The 27,618-nt window shown below is 43.0% G+C and overlaps 2 protein-coding genes across 7 annotated transcripts in view; one reads left to right on the top strand and one right to left on the bottom strand.

Annotated features, from left to right (window-relative positions):
- runx2a (RUNX family transcription factor 2a) overlaps positions 1-27,618 on the top strand; it is a 159,810-nt gene that overhangs the window by 107,784 nt on the left and 24,408 nt on the right. For 2 of the 5 annotated variants that reach the window (XM_078542013.1, XM_078542014.1), the window contains 2 exons: positions 3,771-3,947; positions 25,006-25,170. In XM_078542013.1, coding sequence (XP_078398139.1) covers positions 3,771-3,947; positions 25,006-25,170 — 342 coding nt within the window. Of the gene's footprint in view, positions 1-3,770; positions 3,948-12,151; positions 13,002-25,005; positions 25,171-27,618 lie in introns of those variants that run through there. The other 3 variants (XM_078542017.1, XM_078542015.1, XM_078542016.1) reach the window with 3 other exon arrangements.
- Positions 10,339-27,618, bottom strand: part of enpp5 (ectonucleotide pyrophosphatase/phosphodiesterase 5) — a 526,082-nt gene continuing 508,802 nt past the window's right edge. For both annotated transcript variants that reach the window (XR_013576616.1, XR_013576615.1), the window contains one exon: positions 10,339-10,360. The gene's annotated coding sequence lies outside the window, so the exon portion shown is untranslated. The remainder of the gene's footprint in view (positions 10,361-27,618) is intronic.

The raw sequence follows: 27,618 nt of genomic DNA on the forward strand, positions 1-27,618 counted from the left end.
AGTGTATGTATGTCATATCTTTTACCATTGCCATGCCATAGGGAACCTGAACCCCCTCTGTACTCTACTGTCATGTTGTTCGGGACTCATTACTTCTATCTCCCTTTATTTTCTTCTTAGAGTCTCTTGGGCCATTCTCTGCCACTACCTCTCCTTCCTGTCACTCAGTCCAATGACAGGGTCAGCTGTAGCTATCATTAATATTCAGAGATTCTGGAGTAGTCATTCCTATCTTGCACAATCCAATGACCACTGGTCCCTTGACTTTTACCAGTGAATCAACAATCACCACTATATTTCTCTTCAGAATTTCCATTCATTGCAGAACAAGGCTCTTGCCATCCATACCTTATTGTGAATTTTTGCATTAATATTCTGGCTTTGATGGAAATTTGCCTCGTGAATGTCGACCTTAATGAAGCCTTCCCCTCTGGCTATACTATGCACTGCCTGCCCTTGCCCAAACTATTGGAGTGTGAATGTTGGCCATTTCACTTCTGTAACATCACTTCATCCTTGCCTCAGCCCATCTGCTGCATAAACCTTCATACATATCTTTGTCATCTCTACGCATGCTACTAGAATTTTTTTTTGTGCAGCTTCTATCTTCTATGTTCGAGAAACCTCAACTCATTAAACTCATTAAACCTGTATCCTATATTTCATGAAGTTCTGTTTAACAATCACGCTTTCTTTGTTGACATACATTGGTTTTTTGTCCCTTAATTCTCCCAATTTAAATGCTCATCCTTGTATTTAAATCCCTAAATAACCTTGCTCCTTCTTATCTCAGTAGGATATAGGCCATCAGATCGAGGGCATTCATCAGTTTTCAGTCCCATTAATTTCTCCAATACTATTTCTTTACTGATACCAAGTTCTTTAAGTTCGTCATTCTCAATGTACCCTTGGGTCCCTACTATTTCCTGGAATGTTTTTTGTATTTGTGACCATGAAGGCAGATAATTCTTTCATGTCTCCATTTCTTTATATTCCATTATAATTTCTCCTGCCTTTGCCTGTAAAGGATTCATGGTTCCTTTTGCTAGTCTTATTGCATACCTATAGGAGCTTTTACTATTGTTTTTATTTCTCTTGCGAGTTTACTCAATAATCTATTTTCTCTCTTTTATCAATATCTTACTCTAAAATCTTCCCAATCACCAGGGTTACTATTCTTTGTGACAATATTATAAACCTCTTCCTTTAATTGAATATATCTTTACCTTCCCTTGTGATTAGATTAGTTTTCCCATGAATTATTCCTGAGGGGAATGTATATTCATTGCGAAACATGATTTATTTCTGTAGATGTTTGCCATTTCTTACCTACTGTCAGATCTTTGAAACTGGTTTCCCAACTCACCCCTCATGCCAATGGAGTTTGCTTTGTTCAGATTTATGTCTGTAATTTCTTAACTAAATCACTATCAAACTCAGCATGAAATTCTAGTATATTATGATTACTACCCCCCCACCACCCCCCCACCCCAACCCCAGCCTCCCCCTCCAGCCTCCTTTACTACATGGCTATTAATTACTCATGCATCATTGCACAATGCTAGAATAGCCTGTTCCCCTGTTCCTCAATGTATTGACCTAGAAATTTATCTTGTATACATTCGATGAACTCACCCTCCACATTAATACTGCAAATTTGATTTGCTCATTCAATATCAATCTTAAGTCCTTCATGATGACTGTATTACCCTTGCTACATGAACTTCTAATTTGCTGATTTATACTCTGCTCAACACTACAACTACTGCTAGGGGCCTATAAACTACCCCCAACTTCTGCCTCTTGTTTCTTCACGCCATTCAAACTGATCTCTTGATTTTCTGATCTAAGATCCTTTCACTCTACTGTCTTTATCCCATTGTTTATTATCAGGACTACCCTCCTTCCTGTTCCATTTTTCCTATCTCTTCTAAAAGTCCAGTGTCCTGTAATATTTAGTTCACAACCTTGGTTGCTTTGCAGCTACATTTAATGGCTATTAGGTCAAACCCATTTATATCTATCTGTGCTATTACTTCATCTATTTTGTTGTGAATACTTCATGCATTCAGTTTTAACTTTTTCTACTTTTTGCTGATGTAACCTTAGTCATTAATGCCTTTTGTTAAGCTCCCTGTCCATTCCTGAACCACTCAGCTAATTTTCACCCAAATCGCCATAATGGCTCTACAGCTTGGCTTTTCTCTTTATGCTTTTGAATTTACCCATTGCTGAATCCTTCAAACTGTACCTTCCCACCCCACTTTGTTAGTTTAGAGCCCAATTTACTGCCCTAGTTTTTTGATTCACCAGGACAGGTGCAGCCCTTCCCAATGGGACAGCTTCCTCTTTCCCCAGCATTGTTGCATGTGCCCCATTAAACAAAACCCCCGATTTGCACACCACTCCTTCAGCCATGTATTTAACCTTCTAATTCTTTTGTCACTATGCCAATTTGAAAGTGGCTCAAGTAACAATCCAGAGATTGTGAGATTCTAGGTAATTTGGACCTAACTCCCCAAACTCCCTCAGCAGAACCTCATTGCTTATTCTATCTATGTCAATGGTTCCTATGCTGACCGTGACAACTGGATCCGTCCCCTTCCAGCCAGGTTTTTCTCAAACCTTGAGGAAGTATCCTCAACTCTGGCACTGATGTGTCAATACAAACTTCGGAGCTGTAGAGAATAGTATCTCTCCCCCTGACTACACTATCTCCTACTACTGCACATTCCTTTTCATTCTCCCCACTTGAATCACTTCCTGTACCATGGGGTCATGGTCAGTTTGCTCACCCACTTTTCAGACATTACCCTCATCCACACAGGAAACAACCCTCGTATTTGTTGTATAATGGCAAAGGCCAAAGCTCCTCCAGCATTGCATCTGGGGTCCCCTTATCTGCCTGAGTTATGATCACACTTCCTGTCCCTGACCACCAACCACCACTGGCCCTGTACCGCTAACAAAACTGAGAGTTGCAACTGTCCCCTGGATCAAAGTATCCAGGTAACTCTTCACCTCCCTGTTACTCTGCAATGTCTGAACCTCGGACTCTGGCTTAGCAACTCTGAGATTAAGTTTCTCGAGATGCAGACATTTTTGCAGATGTGGTTGTCCAAGATCGTGCTGCTCTCCACGAGCTCCCACATACTACAGTAGAGATACAGCACCTGCATTGCCATCCCTATCTACCCATTTTTTACTTATTAAATTAAAGTTTATGTATTTGATTAACTTAATTTATTTATTTTTAGTTTTTTAACTAATTATTTTATCTAGTTTAACTCGTAGATAGATTAAATGCAATATTTACCCATAACCTACCCTGCTAGTCCTCTTGGTGCTATAACCTCACTTTGTGATTTTTCTCCTGTGCCACTCAGAGACTACTCTTTATCTACCACCCTGCTTTTGGTCTCGCCCTTTTCTGCCACCCTGCTCTCCATCTCAACCTTCTCACTCCACTCCCCACGTTGCCCTTTTCTATCCTTCTGCTCCCATCCTTGTCCTTTCCTATCACTCCACTCTCAGCCTCACCTTTTTCTACCTCTGTGCTCTTGGCCTCGCTTTTTTCTTAGGTAGTTCTCAACTGTTACTCTTCGTGCTTATTTCTTCAGCATTTCCAATGTGAGGGGATTGCCCCTTTCAAGACTAATCCTACAATAAATTCACCTTCCAATAGGAGAAACATGTACAATCTCCATTTTAACAAATAAGTGGATACAGGAGAATTTTTGTAGATTGCCATTTTGTTCTCTTCTAACCAGGACACAGACAGAAGCCTGAAGACCAGCCCAAAGTTGGATTATTCTCAGAACGTCTGAGTGAATTGGAACGCCTTCGTCAAACAGCAATGAGAGTGGGTGCCTCAACACAGAGTCCTCGTCCTTCTCTCAATCCTGCACCAGCTCCTTTCAGTCCTCAGGCTACATCTCAGATTGCAGGTATGTAGAAACGAGTAGAGTGGACTGCTCCTTGAGTTACGATATTTGAAACAATATCTCTTACTCTCTTCATTACTAGTAGGTTAGTACCTGGATACTTATCTGGAGTGTTTATGAATGGAGATGTACCAAGTGCATTCAATTGTTTATGTCAGAGTTTGTGATAAGCCTAATACTTAAAAAAATTCCCGTTTACACCATTTTAATTCCTGCATATTTGAACTGAATGCAGTTCGTGCTAATATAATGTGATGGATTATATTATAGTATTCTTCATTTTGCATCCACCATTCACCATTTATTTATTTACTTATTTCTCCAGTCAATCTTCTCTCTGCTCCCCTGAAGGTGTTAACCCATGCTGGCGTACCATTCTTTCAAGGGTGCTGTCAATCCTTTATTTACCTTGCCCAAGTGATCATTTTTCATGCGCTAACTGAGAGAATTAGTAAAGCATGTGGCAATGAGTCTAATTGGAAGGAAGAAAGGACATTACAGCATAGAAACAGACCATTTGCCTATGAAGTCTGTGCCACTGTCCTTCTCTACGAGTCACTTGATCCAATCCCCTACTCTCATCCTCGCTCCCCATATAACCAATCATATTTCTCTTTTCCAACAAACTAATTTCTGTACATAAACTAATAGACTCAAAATAGATTGTGCCAGATATTTCCTCATTCAAACCACTTTCTGTGTAACTTCTTTCTAACCCCCTTCCCTTTAATTCTGTTTATGTTCACCTTAAATTTGTGCTCTCTCACAGCATGGCATCATACTCATATTTCTCTCAAACCCTTAGTGTGCTTCAATAACAAGTTACACTTATAAAACACCCTTTTTTCAATTCATTCGTGGCATGTGGATGTCGCTAGCTTGGCCAGCATTTATTGCCCATCCCTAGTTGTCCTTGAGAAGGTGGTGGTGAGCTGCCTTCTTGAACCACTGCAGTCCATGTGGTGTAGGTACACCCACAGTGCTGTTAGGGAGGGAATTCCAGGATTTTGACCCAGTGACAGTGAAGGAACGGCAATATTTTTCCAAGTCAGGATGGTGATTGACTTGGAGGGGAACTTCCAGGTGGCAGTGTTCTCATGTGTCTGCTGCCCTTGTCCTTCTAGATTGTGGTCATGGATTTTGAATGTGCGATCTAAGGAGGCTTGGTGAGTTCCTGCAGTGCATCTTATAGATGGTACACACTGCTGCCACTGTGCATCGGTGGTGGAGGGAGTGAATGTTTGTGGATGGGGGGGTCAAGCAGGCTGCTTTGTCCTGGATGGTGTCAAGCTTCTTGAGTGTTGTTTGAGCTGCACTCATCCAGGCAAGCGGAGAGTGTTCCATCACACTCCTGACTTGTGCCTTGTAGATGGTGGACAGGCTTTGAGAGTCAGGAGGTGAGTTACTCACCACAGGATTCCTAGCCTCTGACCTGCTCTTGTAGCCACAGTATTTATATGGCTAGTCCATTTTAGTTTCTGGTCAATGGTAATCCCCAGGATGTTGACAGTGGGGGATGCAGTGGTAGTAATGCCATTGAATGTCAAGGGGAGATGGTTAGATCCTCTCTTGTTGGATTTGGTCAGATTCTCACTTGTGGGAGATGGTCTTTGCCTGGCACTTATGTAGCACAAATGTTACTTGCCACTTGTCAGCCCAAGCCTAGATATTGTCCAGGTTTTGTTGTATTTGGACATGGTCTGCTTCAGTATCTGAGCAGTTGCGAAAGATGCTGAATATTGTGCAACCATCAGCGAACATCCCCACTTCTGACCTTACAATGTAGTGAAGGTCATTGATGAAGGAGCTGAAGATGGTTGGGCCTAGGACACTACCCTGAGGAACTCCTGCAGTGACATCCTGGAACTCAGATGATTGACCTCCAGTAACCACAACCATTTTCCTTTGTGCGAGATACGACTCCAACCAGTGGAGAGTTTACTCCTCATTCCCATTGACTCTAGTTTTGCTAGTACTCCTTGATGCCACACTTGGTCAAATGCTGCATCGAGGGCAGTCAATGTCACCTCATCTCGGGTGTTCAGCTCTTTTGTACATGTTTGAACCAAGGCTGTAATGAAGTCAGGAGCTGAGTGGCCCTGGCGGAACCCAAACTAGGCATCAGTGAGCAGGTTATTGCTAAGCAAGTGCCACTTAATAGCCCTATTTGTGACCCCTTCCATCACTTTACTGATGATCAAGAGTAGACTGATGGGGTGGTAATTGGCCGGGTTGGGTGTAGCCTGCTTTTTGTGTACAGGACATACCTGGGCAATTTTCCATACAGCCAGGTAGATGCCAGTGTTATGGCTGTGCTGAAACAGCTTGGCTAGGGGCGCGGTGAGTTCTGGTCACAAGTCTTCAGCAATATTGCCAGAAGATTGTCGGGGTCCATAGCCTTTCCAGTACCCAGTGCGTTCAGCCGTTTCTTGATATCACATGGAGTGAATCGAATTGGCTGAAGACTGGCACCTGTGATGCTGGGGATCTCTGGAGGTGGCGAGATGGATCATCCACTCAGCACTTCTGGCTGAAGATTGTTGCGAATGATTCAGCTTTATCTTTTGCACTGATGTGCTGGGCTCCCCAACATTGACGATGGGGATATTTGTGGAGCCTCCTCACCCAGTGAGTTTTTTAATTGTCCATCATCGTTCACAACTGGATGTGGCAGGACTGCAGAGCTTAGATCTGATCCGTTGGTAATGGAATCGCTTAGCTCTGTCTATCACTTGCTGCTTATGTTGTTTGACTCGCAAGTAGTCCTGCATTGTAGCTTCACAAGGTTGTCACCTTATTGTTATGTATGCCTGGTGCTGCTCCTGGCATGCCCTCCTGTACTCTTCATTGAACCAGGGTCGATCTCCTGGCTTGATGGTAATGATAGAATGGGCAATAAGCCAGACCATTAAGTTACAGGTTGTGTTCGAGTACAATTCTGCTGCTGCTGATGGCCCACAGTGCCTCATGGATGACCAGTCTTGATTTGCTAGATCTGTTTGATATACATCCCATTTAGCATGTTGGTAGTGCCAAGCAACACAATGGAGGGTATTTTCAATGTGAAGGTGGGTCTCCGTCTCCACGAGGACTGTGTAGTGGTCACTCCCACCTATACTGTTATGGGCAGATGCATCTGCAGCAGGAAGGTTGGTGAGGATGAGGTCAAGTATGCTTTGCCCCCTTGTTGGTTCCTTCACCACCTGCCGCAGACCCAATCTTGCTGCTATGTCCTTTAGGACTCGGCCAGCTTGGTATGCGGTAATGATGCTATTGAGCCACTTTTGTTGATGTACATTGAAGTCCCCTACCCAGAGTACATTTGTGTGCCCTTGCCACCCTTAGTGCTTCCTCCACGTGATGTTCAACATGGAGGAGTTCTGATTCATCAGCTGAGGGAGGACGGTACGTGGTAAGCAGCAGGAGGTTTCCTTGCCCATGTTTGACCTAATGTCATGAGACTTCATGGGGTCCGGAGTCGGTGTTCAGGACTCCCAGTGCAACTCCCTCCCGACTGTGTACCACCATGCCGCCACCTGCTGATGGGACAGGATATACCCAGCGATGGTGATGGTGGTGTCTGGGACATTATCTGTAAGGCATGATTCCATGACGATGACTATGCCAGGCTGTTGCTTGACTAGTCTGCAAAACAGTTCTCCTAATTTTGGCACTAGCTCTTAGACGTTAGTAAGGAGGACTTTTCAGGGTCGACAGGGCTGAGTTTGCCATTGTCGTTTCCGGTGCCTAGGTCGATGCCAGGGGGTCTGTCCGGTTTAATTTCTAGCATTTTGATACAACCGAGAGGCTTGCTTGGCCATTTCAGAGGTTATTTAAGAGTCAACCACATTGCTGTGCGTCTGGAATCACATTGGGTAAGGACAGCAGATTTCCTTCCCTGAAGGACATTAGTGAACCAGATGGGTTTTTAACAACAATCAACAATGGTTTCATGGTCATCATTAGACTTTTAATGATATTGATTGATTGAATTCAAATTCTACTGTTAGCCTGGGTCTCTGGATTACCAGTCCAGTGACTTTACCACTACGCCATCGCCTCCCCTGCAACACTGAAAAGCACCAGCCAAATGTGCTTCACAGAATGAATTTTGTTGTGCAACCATTGATGTTATGTAGGCAGACAAGGCAGTCACTCAGCAAGGTCCTACAAACAGAAATGAAACGAATGACCAGTTAATCTGTTCTTGTTGATTGATGGCAGGATGGAGGATATTAAGACCTTTAACATTCAGCTGAATCCCTGTTGCAGATGGGGTATTCGATTTAATCTCTTATCCAAAGAACAACAGCTCCAGTAACGTAGCATTGTCAAGTATTGGATTGGTACTTAAATAAGTAGCTCAGAGGCATGAGTAATGCTCATGACTCAGAGGCATGAATAATACTAATTGAGTTTACCTAATGCTCACACACCAATTTACAGTAAATGGTGAGGGATCAACTGGGGAAACACTGGTTGATGCTTTTCCCTTTTTGCCCAGGGGTCAGCAACTTGACATGGGGGCTGGTTCTGAGGCCCGACCCCACATGGCATGTTATAGACAAACCCACTGTTATTTTGAAATGGGAAACCAATTAAAGACCAAGGAGCAGGCTCACCATTCAATCAGGCACAGTGAGCAGGCTCCCGAGGCTGGAGGGCCAATGAGAGGCCCTCCAGCACTCAGAGATCGGCAGCCCCAACAGCCGAGGTGGGAGCTGCCAATGTGAGGATGGAGAGAGAGGCAAAGGGCCAGGTAAGTGCTTTTGATTTTTAACACTGCCACTGCTGCCTGGCCATGATCCTGGAGGACACCCCTTCCAGGGTCATGCTAGTGGCCGCAGCTGTGGTCTAGCAACTATTACGGGTCGGGTGCAGGGGCATGTGAGTCCCTCACATGAACAGTCGTGCCTGCTCCCCTTTCCAAGCTTGAGTCCACCACATGTCCAGGCCAATGTGGGCTGCCCGCATGCTGACTGAAAATCCCAGTCGGCGCAGGAACAGGGCCTTAATAGGCCCCTTAATTATATTCATTTGATCTAAATTGGTTACTCACTGCTTGCCGGCAGGCAACCAGCCCCAACCCAACCTCTTTCAAAATGGCTTGGGTTCGGGAATGTGGCAAGGAATTGGCATGACAACCGTTAGCGTCAACTTGACGGCCCACCTGCCTCCTCTCGGGACCCGAACTGCAACTGAAAATCCTGTCCAAGGTAACTGCTATAAATGGCAGAGCTCTAACTATTGCCTTGGTTGAGTGGCTCATGGGGTGCTGGGTTTCAGCAAAAGAATTTCAGAATATAAAAGCAATCAAGAACCAGTGCAGCTATACAGAGAGCTGGTCAGACCTATTTGGATTATATGGAGTACTTTCCCCTGCTCTGTTACTAAATCTAAAGGTTTGTCCAGTGGGAATTGCCAAATCTTGACATGTTTGGAAGTGTAGGCGAACCCACTGAGTTCTGACAGCAGGTCAGGTTACACGAGAAATGCTCTTTGCCCACTCACCAGTATCTGCACATTGGCAGCTACGACAAATGTGGACATTTGCAGGTTATTGGTGCTGGTGGAGATTTCTCTTCCCAAAGGAAACTTGGGACTGCAGCCCCAATGACACCACACAGGAATGTAAACTCCTGGCAATTGTAATATTTGATGCTTCCTTAGAAGCACCCTATTCACACTATGTCATGATTTCATATTGAGAGAAGGCATGCCAGGGTCAAATGCCAGTGTAAACAAATTAGTAGAATCTATCACAACTCCTTTCATTTGTTTCTGAAGGCGCAGGCCTATCCAACTAACAATGACACATTGGACGTTGTCTTTAGGGAGCCTGGGTCAGCAAAGCAACAGATGTAGGCCTACTTTATGACTGCATCTGTTGTTTTGCTGACCCAGATTCACACCCATAGGGAGGGCACATCCAACCACAGTAGCTGTCAGCTCTGGCTTGGAACTTGACTTCTACTTTTTGTAGACTTGCTGCAAAGCAAAGCTGGGTGGGTAGGGGTGATGGTACAATGAGTGGCATTTGGTCGTGTAAATAGGATGTAAGAACTTAGAGAAAATATCAGTGGGGTTGTTTCTGCTACTGGTGCACCTTTCTTTGGACTATTTGAGCCTTCGCAAAATCTGCCTGTTGATACCTTGCTGGCCTCATTTGCATGGGAAAGATTTTTCAGATAGCAGGGTTTCCTGTCCTGCCACCTGAAGAGTCAGAAGATGCATCCCCAACCAGCATAGCAGCTTCACAGCCGTTTAATGCTCTGAGGAGTATCAATTGGCTGGAGACAGGACTTCTGCCACTCATGCGCGAGGAAGTCGCACCTCAGAGAGCTGCTGCCCAATCTGATTGGCTGGTAGCTTTGTGGTCCCAGCAGCATTGGCGACAGCAGTGGCCAGGACTGGGACTACAAGCAGACACAGGTTCTGTCCCAGAGTCGAGGACCAGGTAAGTGCGGGGATGGGGCCAGGGATAGGTGTCTCATGGCGAGGGGAGGGGAGGTGAGACCCAAGGAGGTAGGAGTCTTGATTTAGAGGCTCTGGGGAGAGAGCACATGTTGGGGCAGACCTTGGCATGGAGTTCCCTATTTGGAAAGGGGGCCCTTGAGGGAGGCAAACCACCCCCCCACCCCACTGTTTTCCCGCCCCGGCCTGAGAAGGGTGATTTTCCATGCATCCCCCCAGTCCCTGAACTCCTCCCGCCAGCCTCAAAATCGAGACTGGGCAGGGAGAGGCTCTTAAGTGGCCAATAGTTGGCCTCACCCCACCGTAATAGTGCAGACAGATCCGAGGCAGGTGGTAGGGCAGTGGGAAGGCCAGCTGGGGAATTTTGTGGCTCCCTCACCTGCAAATGTGCCAACAGGGGTCTGTAAAATTCGGCCGCGTATGTCAGTGTGAGAGTTAGTGGCATACCACTGGGTTTGCATTGTAAATGTACATTGTGTAACTTTGACTGAGATTCATGAAGTGCAGCAGCTCCCTAAACTTAAAAGTTCCTGACACAGGGCATGCTTTCTGAAACATTTCTTTGCTATTCAGCTTACAGACACCTACACTTGCATCTCACTGTTTTCTTACTGGCAGAATTTCAGATATCCCCTCCCCACACTCTCCTCCCAGTCAGGGGTTCTCAGCAGAAAGTATGGCATTCACTGAGGGCATTCTCTTTGAGGAGGAGGAGGAGGACCACAGGATAGAACAACAGAGATTCAGGCAGCACTTACTGCAAGAGGCGTCATAGCACATGTGATCATTGAAATGCTGTTCTACAGAATAAAGTCTACCTTTGATACCATAGCCTGTTTCTTTTTATTCATTCACGAGATTTGGGCTTCGCTGGCCAGCAGTTGTTACCCATCCCTAATTCCCCTTGAGAAGGTGGTGGTGAGCTTCTTTCTTGAACCGCTGCAGTCCCTGTGGTGTAGGTACACCCATAGTGCTGTTAGGTAGGTAGTTCCAGGCTTTTGATCCAGCGATAGTGAAGGAACAGCCAATATATTTCCAAGTCAGGATGGCAAGTGGCTCGGAGGGGAACTTCCAAGTGGTAGTGTTCCCATCTATTTGCTGCCCTTGTCCTTCTAGATGATAGTGGTCGTGGGTTTGGAAGATGCTGTCTAAGGATCCTTGGTGAATTCCTGCAGTGCATCTTGTAGATGGTACACACTGCTGTCACTGTGTGTCGGTGGTGGAGGGAGTGAATGTTTGTGGATGTGGTGCCAATCAAGTGGGCTGCTTTGTCCTGGATGGTGTCAAGCTTCTTGAGTGTTGTGGGAATTGCACTCATCCAGGCAAGTGGGGAGTATTCCATCACACTCCTGACTTGTGCCTTGTAAACGGTGGACAGGCTGTGGGGAGTCAGGAGGTGAGTTACTCGTCACAGGATTCCTAGCACCTGCAGTCTCCCTCACTCCCTCAGGCCAGACACTCCTACCCTCTCCTTACCTGATGGTGGTAGAGGTCCACATTTGATGGGCTCCCAGTGAAGAGGAACATGTCGATGAAGTGAATCAGGATACTGAGAGCCTTCTGGGAGGTCTCAGCTGAGTATGCGATTCACTTGTAGATGATCAGGGAGACCAGATAGCCAGACAGAGTATGAAGAGTACCTCAGGCAGAAAAACCAGCAGCACCAACCAGGGCTTCTTAAAGTGCATGTTCACCCCCAATAATTAAATGAATAAGTTTTTATTTATTTAAAGAAACCAAAGCAGCTGAGAAGAGAAAAACACACCTAGAAAACGGTGAGAATGCCAAGCAAGAGAGCTAGGAGTCGATAGACAACATTCAAGAATCTCTCCCATCTAACTCAAAACGACTGTTTACACAGTTTTTGCTGTCTACCAAGTTTAGGCACCTGAAAATAAGCTATTTTGTGATGTCTCACAGTTAAAAGCTGATTGGCTACTCTTTCCCTCCCTCATCATCATCACCATCATCATCCCTCCAGACTGCTGTTAAGGACGTCAGGTTACACTTTTTGAGGCTACGCAGAAGTTTCCAGGTTGTTTAGCTATTATGCCTGTTTCACACTATAGCATCAATGGGAATATAAATGAGCGGAACAAGGAAAACCATTGCCAGAATTTGCCATGCTGCGATCGGACACGTAGCCGACCTGAACTAGTGTGAAACCCCGCGTGAAAATACCAGGCGGGCATCCCGACATCATAGCGATGTCATGCCATATCACGGTTGGTGGGTGCATGAGAGTTGGAAGTGTGCCCGCCAACAATTGAAGTTCCAATTAAGCTATTTAAAGCTCCAATCGATCGGGAATTTTAGTGGACCGTGCGCTTTTACGCTTGGTGCACGGGCCAATTGGTCAGTAGGCCTTCACGTTTTTGTATCATTCTCAATTCAGGGTGGGATAAAATACCCAGAAGATGTTTGAAGGTTAAGGAGTTATGAGTACTGCTGTCAGTTGTTTGTAGTTGCATTAAAGATAGTATGTGGCATTTTTTGTGTGCAAATACCCTTTGAACAATACTGCAGCTCCCTGAGGCAGCTCCACAGCAGTTGACAGCCTTCAGGGAACTTGTTGTAACCCATCCGCCCCACGCCCTCACTTGTCTTAGTGCCCGCCCTCTTCCCACCGCACCGCCCCCCCCCCCCCCCCCCCACTTCCCCCAACAGCGCTGAGCCTCTCTCAGCGCGTGTTTCATGCTAGCAGCCAGTTAATTGGCCAGCCAGTGTGAAATCACGTGTCAGTTGCGATTGCGGCCGGAAGCGCATATCATGTCCATTTCTGGGCCCCCGATTGCACGCGCACAACGAGCGAAAATGCAGGCCTACGCGTAACTTCCTCTGCAGGCCGCAAGCGGGCACAATATTTTTTTAAAAGAGGCAACAGCAGCATAACTCATTTTGAGGAAATTCTAGCCCAATGTTATACCCCTTTGTACCACCCAATTTCTCACTAAGTGCAAGCTTTTAAACTCTGAAATTTTTCTAACGGACCTCGCTAATCGTTAATAAAGAATCATGGCCTGGATATTTATTTCATCTTTAGAAACCTAAATTTATGCAATTAGATTACTTTTTATAACAAAAGCATCAATCTAGATTATTTTTTGTAAGACTCCCAGACACAGCGAAAAATGTCAGAGGATCTAGTGAAATGACAGATATTCTGTTAGTATAACCACTTGAATGCTTCCTTTGAAACATTGTCATGTTGGAATTCAGGCCAGTGTTGGCTGATTAATCTAGCCACAGGTACAGAGTATTGCATCAGGTCTCTTCTGTGGCTTCTCCAAAGTTGGAACACATTATGTGATTTTCCTACCAACTGACTTCAGGAAGATGTTATGTAAACACCTAATTTGTAGAGATGTTTGCCACTCACCATCCGTTCCACTTCAAGGCAAGAACAGGTAGGAGCAGATGATTGAGGGATGATGTAAATGAAAAAGAAGCGCCGTCCCAGGAACTTTGCAATGGAAACATGGGGGGAAAGAAAGACATCATGCACAGCAATGACCCAAATACCAAATCTTATTTAGGTGCATTCCTTTGCAAGCACTGTGCAATTAAAAGAAGTGATTTCACTTCTACATAAATTCAATTCCTCAAGTGCACATAAATTCAAAACTATTAAACCCTGTGTGTGTGGTTGATTATTTAGATAATTGACAGTTAAATCAGAGCTGGCAGCCAATTCACTCCTTGCAAAATAAGGAGACGCCAACCACGCCAGCAAGTCTGTCTCAGACCTGTCAGGATCTGACTTGCCAAGATATAAATGAAAATTTGTTTCCTTCATAACAAGATGCAACAGGAAACACAATGACCAAACAAAAAGGAGGTGGAAGAAATATTGCACTTTCCTGTTACAATACTCTGATCGTGGTTGTGTTATTAACCTTTTAATTCAATTCAAACCAAACTGATTGGGGAGGTGTAAATAAAGTTAGCGCAATGATGGTCCCCTGTTGTGAGTCTATATGTTAATCTTTTCTCACTGCAACACACAACAGAAAGCTGACAATCGGCTGGCATGGCATTTTCTTTTACATTTTATTCAAGAAATTAAGAGCTGAAGAACATTGTGACACATCTTGGAACTCCTAAAGTTGATTTTGAGGGAGTTTGAGTATTTGAAAGATTGCTCTGTTTGTACATTGTATTCAGGTACACAGTGAGTCAGCATGGTATGTAATTGAAAAAAAATGGCATTGGAAATATATTTGAGGTCAATGAAGGAACGCAACCCTAACAAATGGAGGATTGATGTAATCACGAACAAAGGTTACATAATTGGCTGAAAGTGAATAAGATATGAGATGAGGATAAAGTAAATGTTTTCCTCACCATGATGGGACGAGATGCTTTTGAGGTAGTGGCAAGGCAGTGATGCCTCCAGTACAATGCAATATACTGAAATTAATGAAATTCGGATTCATATTATGGCACGTCAAAGAATGAAATTGCACTGAGAGTTATGTTCTGTCAAAAGAAGCAGTTGCCAAATGAGACTTAAAGAATTAAAGAAACCCTCTAGGCATTGTAAGTATGGCATGAACTTAGAAATCAGCCTCGGCGACATGTCAGTAGGAGGCCTAAAGAACAGTAAAACCCAGGCCAAGCTTTTGGGCAAAGGCAATAAGTTGACATGAAAGGAAGCCCGCGATGAGGCAACCATGAAAATGGCAGAAAGAGCTAGTTGCAAATTGCAAAGAAGTTCTTTTCCTCAACTGGCAGGGGACATTCACTGGATTTCAGCGAGACCCAAGCAGCAGCCAAGCTCACAGACTCCGTGTCAGAAATTCGGATGCTACCATGGCCATGGTAGCCACGAACCGTTTAAATGCTCCCATTTCCAGTCAAAGTGCTATGCCTTGGGAAAGTCGGTCATATCCAGACAACATGCATGAGTAGGGAAACAGAAATTCTCCATATGTGGTAAAACTCCAGACCACAGCCATGTACCAGGTCGAGATCCTGAAAGATATAAAGCTATCTCCAGAGTCTGGAAAGCCTCAAATGAGTATATGATTGATGTGGAAACAGAAGTTGATGTTATTGGGCAGGAAGATCAAGAGTTGTACTCAGTCAGGGAGCAAGAAAAACAGCACATGGAAGATGAGAGTAAAAGGGTTGGAGATAAAATTCCAGCACCCACAGTAGAAATGAGAGTTGGAGATTCACAACTTACTTTCACCGTTCATATGGCTGCAGCAGTGCCTATTATCTCAGAAGGAGAGTACAAGAAGTTCCTAAGTTATATTCCCTTTTGCAAAATTGCTGTGAAACAGTATTCCAGTGCTTGGTTAAGTTAGTGTTAGGGTGGAATATCATGACACATCCTATTACTTGCCATTGGTAGTTGTAGGAGGGAACAAGGTCTCCCTGATGGGAAGAAATTGGCTTTGGAATATACCGTTAAACAGAACTGAGTTATTTACAGTAGGAATCATTAAGAGTACATTTATCATTGAGGAAGTGCTAAGAGAGCACAAAGTGGTCTTTGAACAAAGAGGACCAAATGATAAAGTTAGCCATCAGTATGATACTAAATATCGTACATCAGTTGATCATGCAAATCTTTCGAGATTTCCCGTAAAGACTGATTCACTTCTAGTCACTGAGCTACCTGTGAATTACTTTACATAGACAAATGGCATGCCAGTGTCTGCCAGAGAAATTAATGAAGAAACTCGCAAGAAAGTGGTGCTCAGTAAAGTGCTCAATTATGTCATGAATGGCTGGCCTAAAGAATGAGATGATGAGAAACTGCAGGTGTACTTCACACATAGAAATGAACTGAGTGTAGGTCAAGGCTCTTTCCAATGGGATTTAAGCATCATTATTCTACCAAGGTTTATGGAGAGATTGTTAGATGAACTTCATGAAGAGCACATGAAAGCAGCAGCAAGAAGCTATTTTTGGTATCCAAAGGTAGATAGAGATATTGAAGAGTTGGTGAAAAGTTGTGAAGCATGTGTCAGTATGAGAAATTATGGGAAATGATCCAACAAAGAGTCCTCTTATTCCACAGTCAAACATATGAAAACCTTAGGGATGAGTATACATTGATTTCTTTGAACTGGAAGAGGAAGAGTACTTTGTTTTGGTCGATAGCTATAGCCAGTGGATAAATGTTGAGTCTATGCCCAATACCACAAGTACCAAAGTTATTGAGGTTTTGAGAAGTTGGTTTGCAATTTATGGGTTGCCAGAGGTGTTGGTGTCAGATAACGGTCCACAGTTTATGTCAGAAGAGTTTGAAATATTTCTGAGTAAGACTGGAGTCAAACACATTCTAATACCACAATATCACCCAGCATTGAATAGTGCTGAAGAAAGAAGTAGACAGATTGTGAAGAGGTCTTTTCAGAAGTATTTGCTAGGTGACAAGCTAGGCAGCAATTTCCATGTTCCTCTTCGACACAGGCTAGACAATTTTCTGTTTTCTTATAGAATAAACCCACAGTATACAAAAGGTTGTTTACCTTATAAGTTAGTGTTTAAAATGCTCCTAGGACAGGGTTTAGTTTGCTTAAGCCTGACATCAATAACAAAGTAAGAAAAAAGTAAGGCAAAGTGAAGATGAGTCATGATACACAAGGCATGAAACTTAGAGAATTCCATGCTGGTTTGAAGATCATAGGGATATAGGATGTTTCCCCTGGCTGATGAATCTAAAACCAGGATGAGATTAGGAGAAATTTCTTCACTCCTAGGGTGATGAATCTTTGGAATTCTCTACCCAAAATGGCTGTGGAAGCTCAATCATTGCACATGTTCAAGACAGAAATTGATAGATTTCTGGATACTAATGACATCAAAGGGTATGGGGATAGTGTGAAAAATGGTGCACAGGCAGATGATCAGTCGTGATCTATTTGAATGGCAAAGCAGGCTTGACGGGCCGAATGGCTTGCTCCTGCTCCTGTTTCCTATATGGTGAAAAACCACTGAGGTGATAAGGAGAAGCATGTGATTGGAGTTGCTGTGAAGAGACTAGGTGCATTCACATATCTAGTGAAGATTGATTGGAGAGAAACTTCATCAGTGTCTTGTAGATCATTTGCTTGAAAGAGGAAACCTGACAAAGGGAGAGCATGATAAACCTCCAATAGTTCAAATTCCTTCTACAGTCCCAAGTGAAAGTCAGAAAGAAACTGAAAGTTTGCTGGTATCAAAGAATCCACTGGTAGATCGAGAGGAGTTGGGGTCTTTGATTAAGACAAATCAATCAATGCCACAGCCCTAAACATTAAGTGGAGTTAGTAGCCAAAGTCAAGGTTCAGATCTGACACAGTAAGAGATGTTGAGAGAGCAAAGTCAAGCTAATAGAAATGGAAGGAGACACCAAGACAGAAAGAGAAAGAAGCCAGGTAGGTTCATTGAAATAAAAGCAAAAAACTGCGGATGCCGGAAATCCAAAACAAAAACAAAAATACCTGGAAAAACTCAGCAGGTCTGACAGCATCTGCAGAGAGGAACACAGTTAATGATTCGAGTCCGTATGATTCTTCAACAGAACTAAGGAAAAATAGAAAAGAGGTGAAATATAAGCTGGTTTAAGAGGGGGTGGGACAAGTAGAGTTGGATAGAGGGCCAGTGATAGGTGGAGATAACCAAAAGATGTCATAGACAAAAGGACAAAGAGGTGTTGAAGCTGGTGATATTATCTAAGGAATGTGATAATAAAGGTACAGATAGCCCTAGTTGGGGTGGGGTGGGGGGGAAGGGATCGAAATAGGCTAAAAGGCAAAGATAAAACAATGGATGGAAATACATTTAAAAATAATGGAAATAGGTGGGAAAAGAAAAATCTATATAAATTATTGGAAAAAAGGGGGATCGGAAAGGGGGTGGGGATGGAGAAGAGAGTTCATGATCTAAAATTGTTGAACTCAATATTCAGTCCGGAAGGCTGTAAAGTGCCTAGTCGGAAGATGGGGTGCTGTTCCTCCAGTTTGCTTTGAGTTTCACTGGAACAATGCAGCAGGCCAAGGACGGACATGTGGGCATGAGAGCAGGGTGGAGTGTTGAAATGGCAAGCGACAGGGAGGTCTGGGTTATGCTTGCGGACAGACCGAAAGTGTTCCGCAAAGCGATCACCCAGCCTGCGTTTGGTCTCTCCAATGTAGAGGAAACCGCATTGGGAGCAGCGAATGCAGTAGGTTCATTGAAAGTATGTACAAAGGAAGAAGAAATAAGGTATTCCTTTCTTATTTCTTGTCAAATGGTGATATTTTTGTGAATCACATACTGGTGTAACGAAAAACATTTTTTGCATGTAAATTACTGGCATTGATGTTTTATTTGTGATTACAGTAGGAACAAATAAACAACCCATCCTGTTAAAAATTTCAGATATCAGTTATATTGTATTCTGTTAAATGATGTACATGCACCATTTTATATTTAATGGATAAGTTTTTTAAGTGGTGAGGGAGTGTAGTATATTGCAAGAGCAAAACATTTTGCTGCCCTCTCAGTTGAAGTGCAAATAAGGTTAGTTCAATAATGACTGCCTGCTGTGAGTCCACATGTTAATCTTTTCTCAGTGCAATATACAAGAATAAGAATCAAACCTGGACTGAAGCCTAAACAAAACAACTCCTTAAAAACAAGGCCAAATCTGACTAGGGTTGCATTCACAGTAACATGAGCAATGGAATAGTATCACACAACTCACCTAGTGTAAAACATCAACATCAGAAAAGCATTTCTACATTGCAGTGTAGCATTAGTTTGGAATTTGTTCTCACTTGCAGTACTGTGATAATACTTACCATCAGCAAGAAAATAGCAATTCTTTCTTGCATTACTGCAACAAATAAAAGTTTCTTTTCAAGCTTTACTTTCTGCTAATATCACAGTTTTTGGTTTAATATAATGGAAATATTAGCACAGTTGGGTAGTTGCTGAGAAAGCTCTGTAGTAAAAAGATTGAAAGTATAAAGAGTTTAAGCTATTACTAGCAAAATAACCCAATGCTTATTCTGATATGTGTTCATATTAATTTTGGCTATAATATTAGCCCAATTTTAACTGCCCCACCCCTTACTTTTGCACCTGAGAACAGAGCATGTGCCAGATTTATAATTCCAGTGGTATGTTACTCACTGGTTGCACGGTGCACACATGCCTCCACGTTGTTTTAACAGGTGCATTTTGGGCAGCATGTGAGGCCAATGCCATAGGTGGACGAGTGCCTCATTCAGATTTACGATGTTGATATCTGATAACCTTAATCAGGTCCCAACATTATTTTTACTTTGCGTCACAGTATCAATGTCATGGAGGAGCAAGACCAGAAGAGGGCTGCGGCAGGGCCAGCGAGCCATTGAAATCTTCGTTCACATCGGCGGGACTGGGAGATCCCGCTGGCGTGAGGGGCTGAAAAATTCTGGCCATAGAATCATACAGCACAGGAGGCCATTTTACCCATTGTTCCTGTACCAGCTCTCTGGAAGAGTTACCAATTAGTTTCACTCCTCTGCTCATTTCCCACACCCTAGCAATTTTTTCTATTTTAAGTAAAGATCCAGTTCCCTTTTGAAAGTTGCTACTGAATCTGCTTCCACCTCCCTTTCAGATACTGCCTTCCAGATCATAACAACTCTGATAAATAAATTTCTCCTCATCTCTCCTCTGACTTTTTTGCCAATTATTTTAAATCAGCATGTACTGGATACCAACCCTCCAAGGTTTTGCATTCTGACCTTATATCTCCTTATGTGACTTGGCGTCGTATGTTGTTTTATAATGCTCCTGTGGAGCACTTTACAATGTTTAATTATGTTAAAGGCACTATATAAATATAAGTTGTTGTTGTTTACATTAAACAGCAATGTAACAGTATATTTTTTTTACAACCTTGGAAGCTCATCTCACGGTCAGATATGACACCAATGTTGCGAACAGTCTGATTTAGTCTTAGGCAGTTGCCAGTGAGAGGGTTGGAATTGGCGGCTAGGCAACGGAGTTTGGAGTGGAGACCAAAAATAATGGCTTCAGTTTTCCCAATATTTAATGGATGGAACTTCTGCTCATCCAGTACTGAATGTTGGATAAGCTGTGTGATAATTTAGCAACAGTGGAGCAATCGAGAGAGGTGGTGTGAGGTAGAGGTGTGTGTTGTCATCATACATGTGCAAACTATCACTACACTTTCGGATGATGTCGTCGAGGGACAGCATGTAGATAAGAAATAGGAGGGGGCCAAGGATGGATCTCTGTGGGATACCAGATGTAACATTGCTGGAGCAGGAAGTGTAGCCATTGCAGATAACCCCTGGTTATGATTAGATGGGTAAAATGGAACCTGGTGAGACATTGCCCCCCCGCAGCTGGGCAATATTGGAGAGGTGTTACAGGAGGATGGTGTGGTCAACCATGTCAAAGGCTGCAGACAAGTCAAGAAGGATAGGGAGAGATAGTTTACATTTGTCACACTCACAAAAAGTTGTCATTTGTGACTCTTGATAAGAACTGTTTCAATACTGTGTTAGGGACAGAAATCTGATTGGAAGGATTCGAGCAAGATGTTCTGGTAAAGGTGAACATGGATTTGGGAAGCAACAACACATTCAAGGACCTTGGATAGGAAACTGAGTGTTCAGAGACAGCAGGAAGTGGGTGTGCTTTATATATACTGATGTGAGACTTTATTTGCAAACAAGGGTAGGACACTATCCTGCTTACTTTTTTCAGGTGATCCACACGGAAGCTATTTACATATTGTGAGATAGTGCATGGGAATTGTAAAAATACTGCAACAGTCTGACACCCACGCACTGTCTAGCAGAATTTTGTTAAGCAATTTGCTACAGGAGCTGCAAGCCTAATTGCAACATTTTAAAACAAAGTTATCCAGCTTTTGCAGATATGGGAGCAGATTTTCTTTTGAGTCCATTCAAACGTGCAATTTCAGTTGTAGCACAACTTTGGCCTGCCACAAGCCTCTGGCCAGATGCCTGAGAGCAGGGTCACACACATGGATGATTTTGATGGCTTCACAGCTATGTTTCTACGGCTTCCGGGTTGACCACCTTTGGTGGTGGAGAGGAAAATGACTGTGGTATCTCCTGAAGCATAGCTTGGCTGGTAATCCAGACAGAAGACCCCAATAAAATATGTGATGAAAATGTTAAAACTCTGACTTGCTTAGTTTATTTGATAACCTTTGATTCGATTGCACCAGGCAAAGCAACTCCGCTCCTAGCACCAAATTTTGCTCTGGTGCAAAAGATGGGAAATATGTTATATGATATTTTTTACGTCCTTTGCACCCTATTGCAATATGCCTGCCCAACATATCCCTGCCATCACTTCCATGGGGAGAATTTTCTCCCCGTTGGGGGGGCTGAGCGGGCGCGAGTGCGGGCGGGCCCGCAGCCAATCGCCGTCCGTGATTGGCTGCGTGCCCCCCATTTTACGTGGGTGGGCCAATTAAGGCCTGCCCAGCGTGATGCGCACCCAAAAGGGCTCAGCGTTACCTGTGCGGGCGGAGGGAGGAAGCTGAGTCGGGGCCTGCGCTCTTTCTGCACACAGCTGCCTCAGGGAGATTAGTTTGATTGTGAAAAATGTAAATAAAGAAAAAAAATTTAAGACATGTCCCCTCATGTGACATTGTCACATGAGCTGGGACATGTCAATGAATTTTGATAAAAAATTTTATTCAATTTATAAGCACCTCATGAAACCTCATCCCGTCAATGGATGAGGTTTCACGATAAACGCAAAGGCCGCCTGGGTCCTTTGCCTGCCCGCCAACCTTAAGGTTGGATGGGCAGCCCTGTTAGTTGATTGAAGTGATTTTTAAATGGCCTTAATAGGCCTTTGACAATTCGGCGGGCACACAGCCGACTCCGGTGCGCGCCCGCCGAACTGAAGGTCGGAATGATGCGCGATACGTCGGGACGTGTCATTTTACGTGTCAGCGAGCGGGCCCTGACCCCGATCACTGACCAGAATATTCAGGCCCATGGAAAGTTAAGGCAGTTGCATCAGGTGATAATTAAGAAACCAGCAAGATAGCATCTCGCGCAATTTACCTTCCCTACCTGCTGCAGTTAGAGCCAGGAATCAGTGTAATTGCAGAGGAGAATTTGCCCGAATTGGTTCTGAGGATAACAGAGCTGCAGAGGCCTTTCTTTTTCATAACTTTGCTATGTATTTATCTTTTAGTTTTTGATAGCTATGCACCAAATATCAACCCTCTGTGTTCATTCTAATGGCTTACCTTTAAATAAAGCCATGACTGAATAACTAACACCCCCTAGTAATATTAGACTCTTTAGGAAATGACTACTGTGTTAGAATTTAAAGTGATGTTTCTTAACAGTACAGTGTCGTTGTATTATACATATGTCTGCCATTTAACAGTTGGATTCCACTAGCATTCTTTTCAGTATCTCTGTTGCAGCCAGGAGTTGCTCTTTATAACAGATGCTTTGAGCAAATTATGCACTGGAATCCACTTCAGCTGAAAGTACCCTATAGCATCACTGCAGGCATTTCAGTCGCTTTATGCATAAAGCATTTAAATGATGTAATCCTCAAATAGAACAAGAGAAGATTTTTGCACATACAGGAATTCAATGCACCCTGGCAATGAGTTTAGAGGCCAAGGGGGCATTTAATCGAGAGGGATGGGTCAAGATGCCAACCCTGCCGCCTTCCTACCTCCACCCGATTAAGTCTGGGTGGGAAGGCTTGTGGATAGCCTTCCTGCCTGGATGCTAATTGAAGACCGTAAGTGGACAATTAATGCCAACTTTAGGACCTCATCCTGTCAAGTTTGCTTGCGGGCTTCCAGGGGAGATTTTCTCATTCAAAAGCACTAAGTGCCTGACCGAGGGACCCGGCAACAGGAACAGGGGGCTGCTGAGAGCCACCCCACTGCAGTTCTGAATCCCTCCACCCCCCACTCCAGCCAGCAATCCTCTCCCGTCAACGCCCATCCTGCCCTCAGTCACCTGTGGTCTGGGTTCACCATCGACCCTCGACCTCTGGTAGGTGCATTAGTGGCACCTTTCTGATTGGCCAACAGCTTAAGGAAGGTGGGATTTCCACCCCTGAAGTCCTAAATCCTGGGAAAAGCCTGTACTGGTTGGTTAAGTATTAATGGGCACTTAATTCTGGCAGGCCTTCCCCAATGCTGGTTCTCCAGCTTCAGGGCGAGTCTCCCATCTCCAACATTAAATTACGCCCAAGCTGTCTGATGGCATACTGAACATAGGGGCTACATCTTTAAACCTGCTTATTGATAGCCATTAAAAATGATCTGATTCGGGTCAAAAGAAAGGACAACTGATCCTGCGTTCTACCTTCCTACACATAAAGAAGCATTCACATTTTAGCCTATTGGTTGGAAACTCTGGTGGGATGTATTCCTGAAAGTTTCATCACATCATCTCCCATCTCCAACCACCCTGTCCTGTTACCAACTTTTTTTCTTAATCATTCTCCAATATTTTGGTAACTAATAGACAAAAATGAATAATGCACATTCTTTCAATGTCCCTATGATTTTTTCTTCTGGGTTGCTTGCAGCCATGTCTTAGAGATTAATCTTTAATTCCTGGAGAATCCAAGGCATTCCAGGGCAGTTCCCTACACCATATTTCATTGGTATTAAGTACTGAGCCTATTAACAACCAGGTTATGCAGAGGATTCAACAGAAATTTATGTGAAAGAGTGATGGAATGATTTGTTGCTGGTTAACTAAGCACTGGTGAGGACATTGTTACACGATTGAGACACTTGATATAGTATGTTCTTGCCAGGATATTTTGGGCCCTTTCTGATTGGCTGAGTTCTTATCACTTACCTTGTTATCCTTTGTTAAGCACAGCTGTGATTTATCTGCCGTAGCAAACTAAAGGAAATGGGGAAACAGTGGCAGGTTACAGTGTGAGAATTCAGCTGCTCGTTCTATAACTCTTACTCTTGAAGACAAACAATTCTCTTCTTCCTTGAACCTGTTATTCTGAAATGTATAAAATGTATTGTGATAAAACTTTGAAATCTACTGGGCCATTTGTACATATGAAACTATTTCCGGTAATAGAAACACTACAGATGCCTTTTTTATGCCAATTTACAAGCTAGTGTCAAATTGTGTTAGTTAATGCCCCTACGAAGCTCTTTGGGGTATTTCACAACCTTAAGGCGTACTATAAATGTAAGTTGTTGTATTTAGAGGCTACAACTTGTGATTACAGTGCCTGATACATGCAGCACGCTACTGAAAACAGTCAGGGCATTTTTGCAAAAGAATACAGTAGTTTAATATGTTCAAAGAAAATGGTTTTTTCAGTATTAATTACAAAATAGAATACCTTGGAGAGAAATATGCCAGAGCTGTGATATACTGATCACAAAGGATGCTAGATATTTATTTAACCTCTTCCTTTAAACATATTATAGTTTTAAAAAGAAATCAGGTTCAATTTTGTAAGCTTTGCAAGAGAGGAGAGTGCTTTATGAGATAGATTTGAATGTAGACTAAAGCCTACAAAAGTGATAGAGACTTTTTTTCTGGCAAGGTAACAGAAGAGAAAAAAAATTGACTGATTCCTCTGTTTACAGACCCCAGGCAGGCCCAGTCATCACCACCGTGGTCATATGATCAGTCCTACCCACCCTATCTGAGTCAGATGACTTCACCTTCCATACATTCCACAACCCCTCTCTCTTCCGCCCGTGCCACAGGGCTTCCTGCAATCACTGCTGACGTGCCAAGACGACTTTCAGGTAGACACAATCTCAGGAGTAAACCTCCTGTGTATTTAAACTTTTGAAGATGGATGTGGGGGTGGGGATGTGGGTGGGGGAAGTATGGAGGGGATGGGTTGGTGGGAATTGAAATCATTGACATAGTTAAGCTGGCATGCATACAGGAGGAAGTCATTACTTCTTTGTCTTGGAATACTGTTTGCTTATCTTAAACCCAGATAGCTTGTTTACATTTTTGCTCCTTACTGTTGACTAGTGTTTGTTTCTAGGTATTGCACATTTTTCATAATATAGAGATGACATCCCTTTCCCAATTTATCTTGGTGGCTGTAATTAAATTCTATTTTGAAACTTCCTTAGAATTATATCCAATGATATTCTGTGCAATGTGGTGAAAATCCTCAGTGGGTTATACCTGTTTCCTATCAGATTTGGATAAACATTTCCAATTTGCCACTTGAGAGGATAATCCCTGATAACCAAGAGAGATATTTCCATAAAGTTATTATTCTTAAACTCCTTTTACAAAGAGATTTACTTTATAATTTCAGTGTAGCCTTTTGAGAAATTGGGGACGAATTTCTGTAGGGATTCTCCCATTGATCCACTGAAGCGTTTTGAAGACCTGTGGAAACAATGGAAAAATGGCATAAACAGTGCTTAGGCTATTTTCTGGTGTATCCATGCAATGAATACAGTCGGCGCCTATGAGATTTGTATTAAAAGTAACTTATTATCTCAAACCATATTCTATTTTGCATATTTTGCTTATTTTTCTTTCAGGCTACATGATAAACACATTTATGTTGCTTCAAGTGTGTTTACTGCTCATCCAAGCTTTTCTTATTTCCAGATACAATTATTTTAGTGTTTTTCCGGCCTCCCATCTTCTACCCTCCATAAATGTGAACTCATGCAAAACTGTGCTGCTCCTATCCTAATATACAGCAAGTCAAATCCACAACAAGTCCAGTTCACCCATCGCCTCACTGCTCACTGATCTGCATTGGTCCTAGTCCTGAATTTTAAAATTCTAACCCTTATGTTGAAATCATTTTATGGTCTTGCCTTTCCCTATCACTGCAACCTCCTCTAGTCCTACAATGCCTCGCCCCCCCACTCCAAGAACTCTGTCTTCCTCCAACTCTGGCCTTTTGTCCATCACCCACTAAATTCTTCCCATCATAGGTGACCGTGCCTTCAACCATCTAGGCCATGAGCTCTGTAATTCTCCCCCTAAAATTCCCTATCTCCCTCTATCTCTCTCTGTCTCCTCCTTAAGCCCGTCCTTAAAGCTTAACCCCTTTGGACAATTTTATTGACACCTGTCCTAATATTCGGTTCTTAACCAAGTGCTGATCTTTTGCCTGATTACACACCTGTGAAGAACTTTGCAACATGTTCCTGTGTCAAAATGCCTATAAAGCCAAAAAGCAAATTGTTATTGATAGTCATTCAGATTAAAATTATAAAAAATAAATTAGTAAATTACTTTAGTCAACTTTAGTCGAGTTCTGGCATACAAAGTTGGGGTCACTGTGGGGGTCATTACCCCCTGACAACCTCACTGGCTCTGCCATTGTTGACTTTTAATCCTGTAAAATTAGGTGTAGACAGTGAATTGAGCTAACCAGTGTATTGGTCATTCAGGTATATGCTTGATATGGAACATTACAATAGTAACTGAATATTTTTGCTTAAAGTTTAATTTCCTTATGAAAAATGTGCATTTAATGACATATATAATCAGATGCCATCCTTTAGGCTGAACCCACTGCTCTGTTATTCCTAGAAAGGTTTCTGTGTTTTGCAGAATTCCTTGTAGGAACATGAGTGCAGGCAAAAAGTTTCTGAGGTTACCAGATCTACATGATTTCCATTGCATGGAAAAACTAAAATTGCATGTATGTGTGTTGAGTATTAAATTTAAAAAGATAATAAATGACATATTTTTCTGTGAGAATTGCAAAAAAGATATGTATGCGCCAGTTGTGAGGGTGTAAGGAATGCCAGGGATATAAGAAGCTTATTTGATCCATCAAAGCTCTTCCCTTTAGGATTGCAATTCTTTCATCATGGTACAAATTGTGTTTAAAATTTTTCTGAGTTAAAAAGGGAGAAGTTGAGTAAGGTTCCTCTTCCTGATCCTTATCTAGTAACCCCTGCAAGAAGTGCAAAGTGAATAGCGAATGAAGATAGCATTGGATGTGGGTGTAATGGCAAGACAGTTGAATAGCCAGACCCGCCTACAGCTAAGGTTCACACATGAATAATGGCTCCTAGGGCAAAGCCCTGGAGGAGGAATAGCAACTTGAATTCAAGCTTAGCAAAGGAGGAAATGGAAGAAAATTGATGGGTCAGGGTTAAAATGGAAAGGAGACAAAAAGGTGAATCAAAATAAATTGGTCAGCATCATTTTAAATTATATTTGAAGTGTGTATTTAATAGTTTATTGTTAATGATATA

This window comes from Cetorhinus maximus, chromosome 5 (assembly GCF_964194155.1).
Source record: "Cetorhinus maximus chromosome 5, sCetMax3.hap1.1, whole genome shotgun sequence".
Lineage (NCBI taxonomy): Eukaryota > Metazoa > Chordata > Chondrichthyes > Lamniformes > Cetorhinidae > Cetorhinus > Cetorhinus maximus.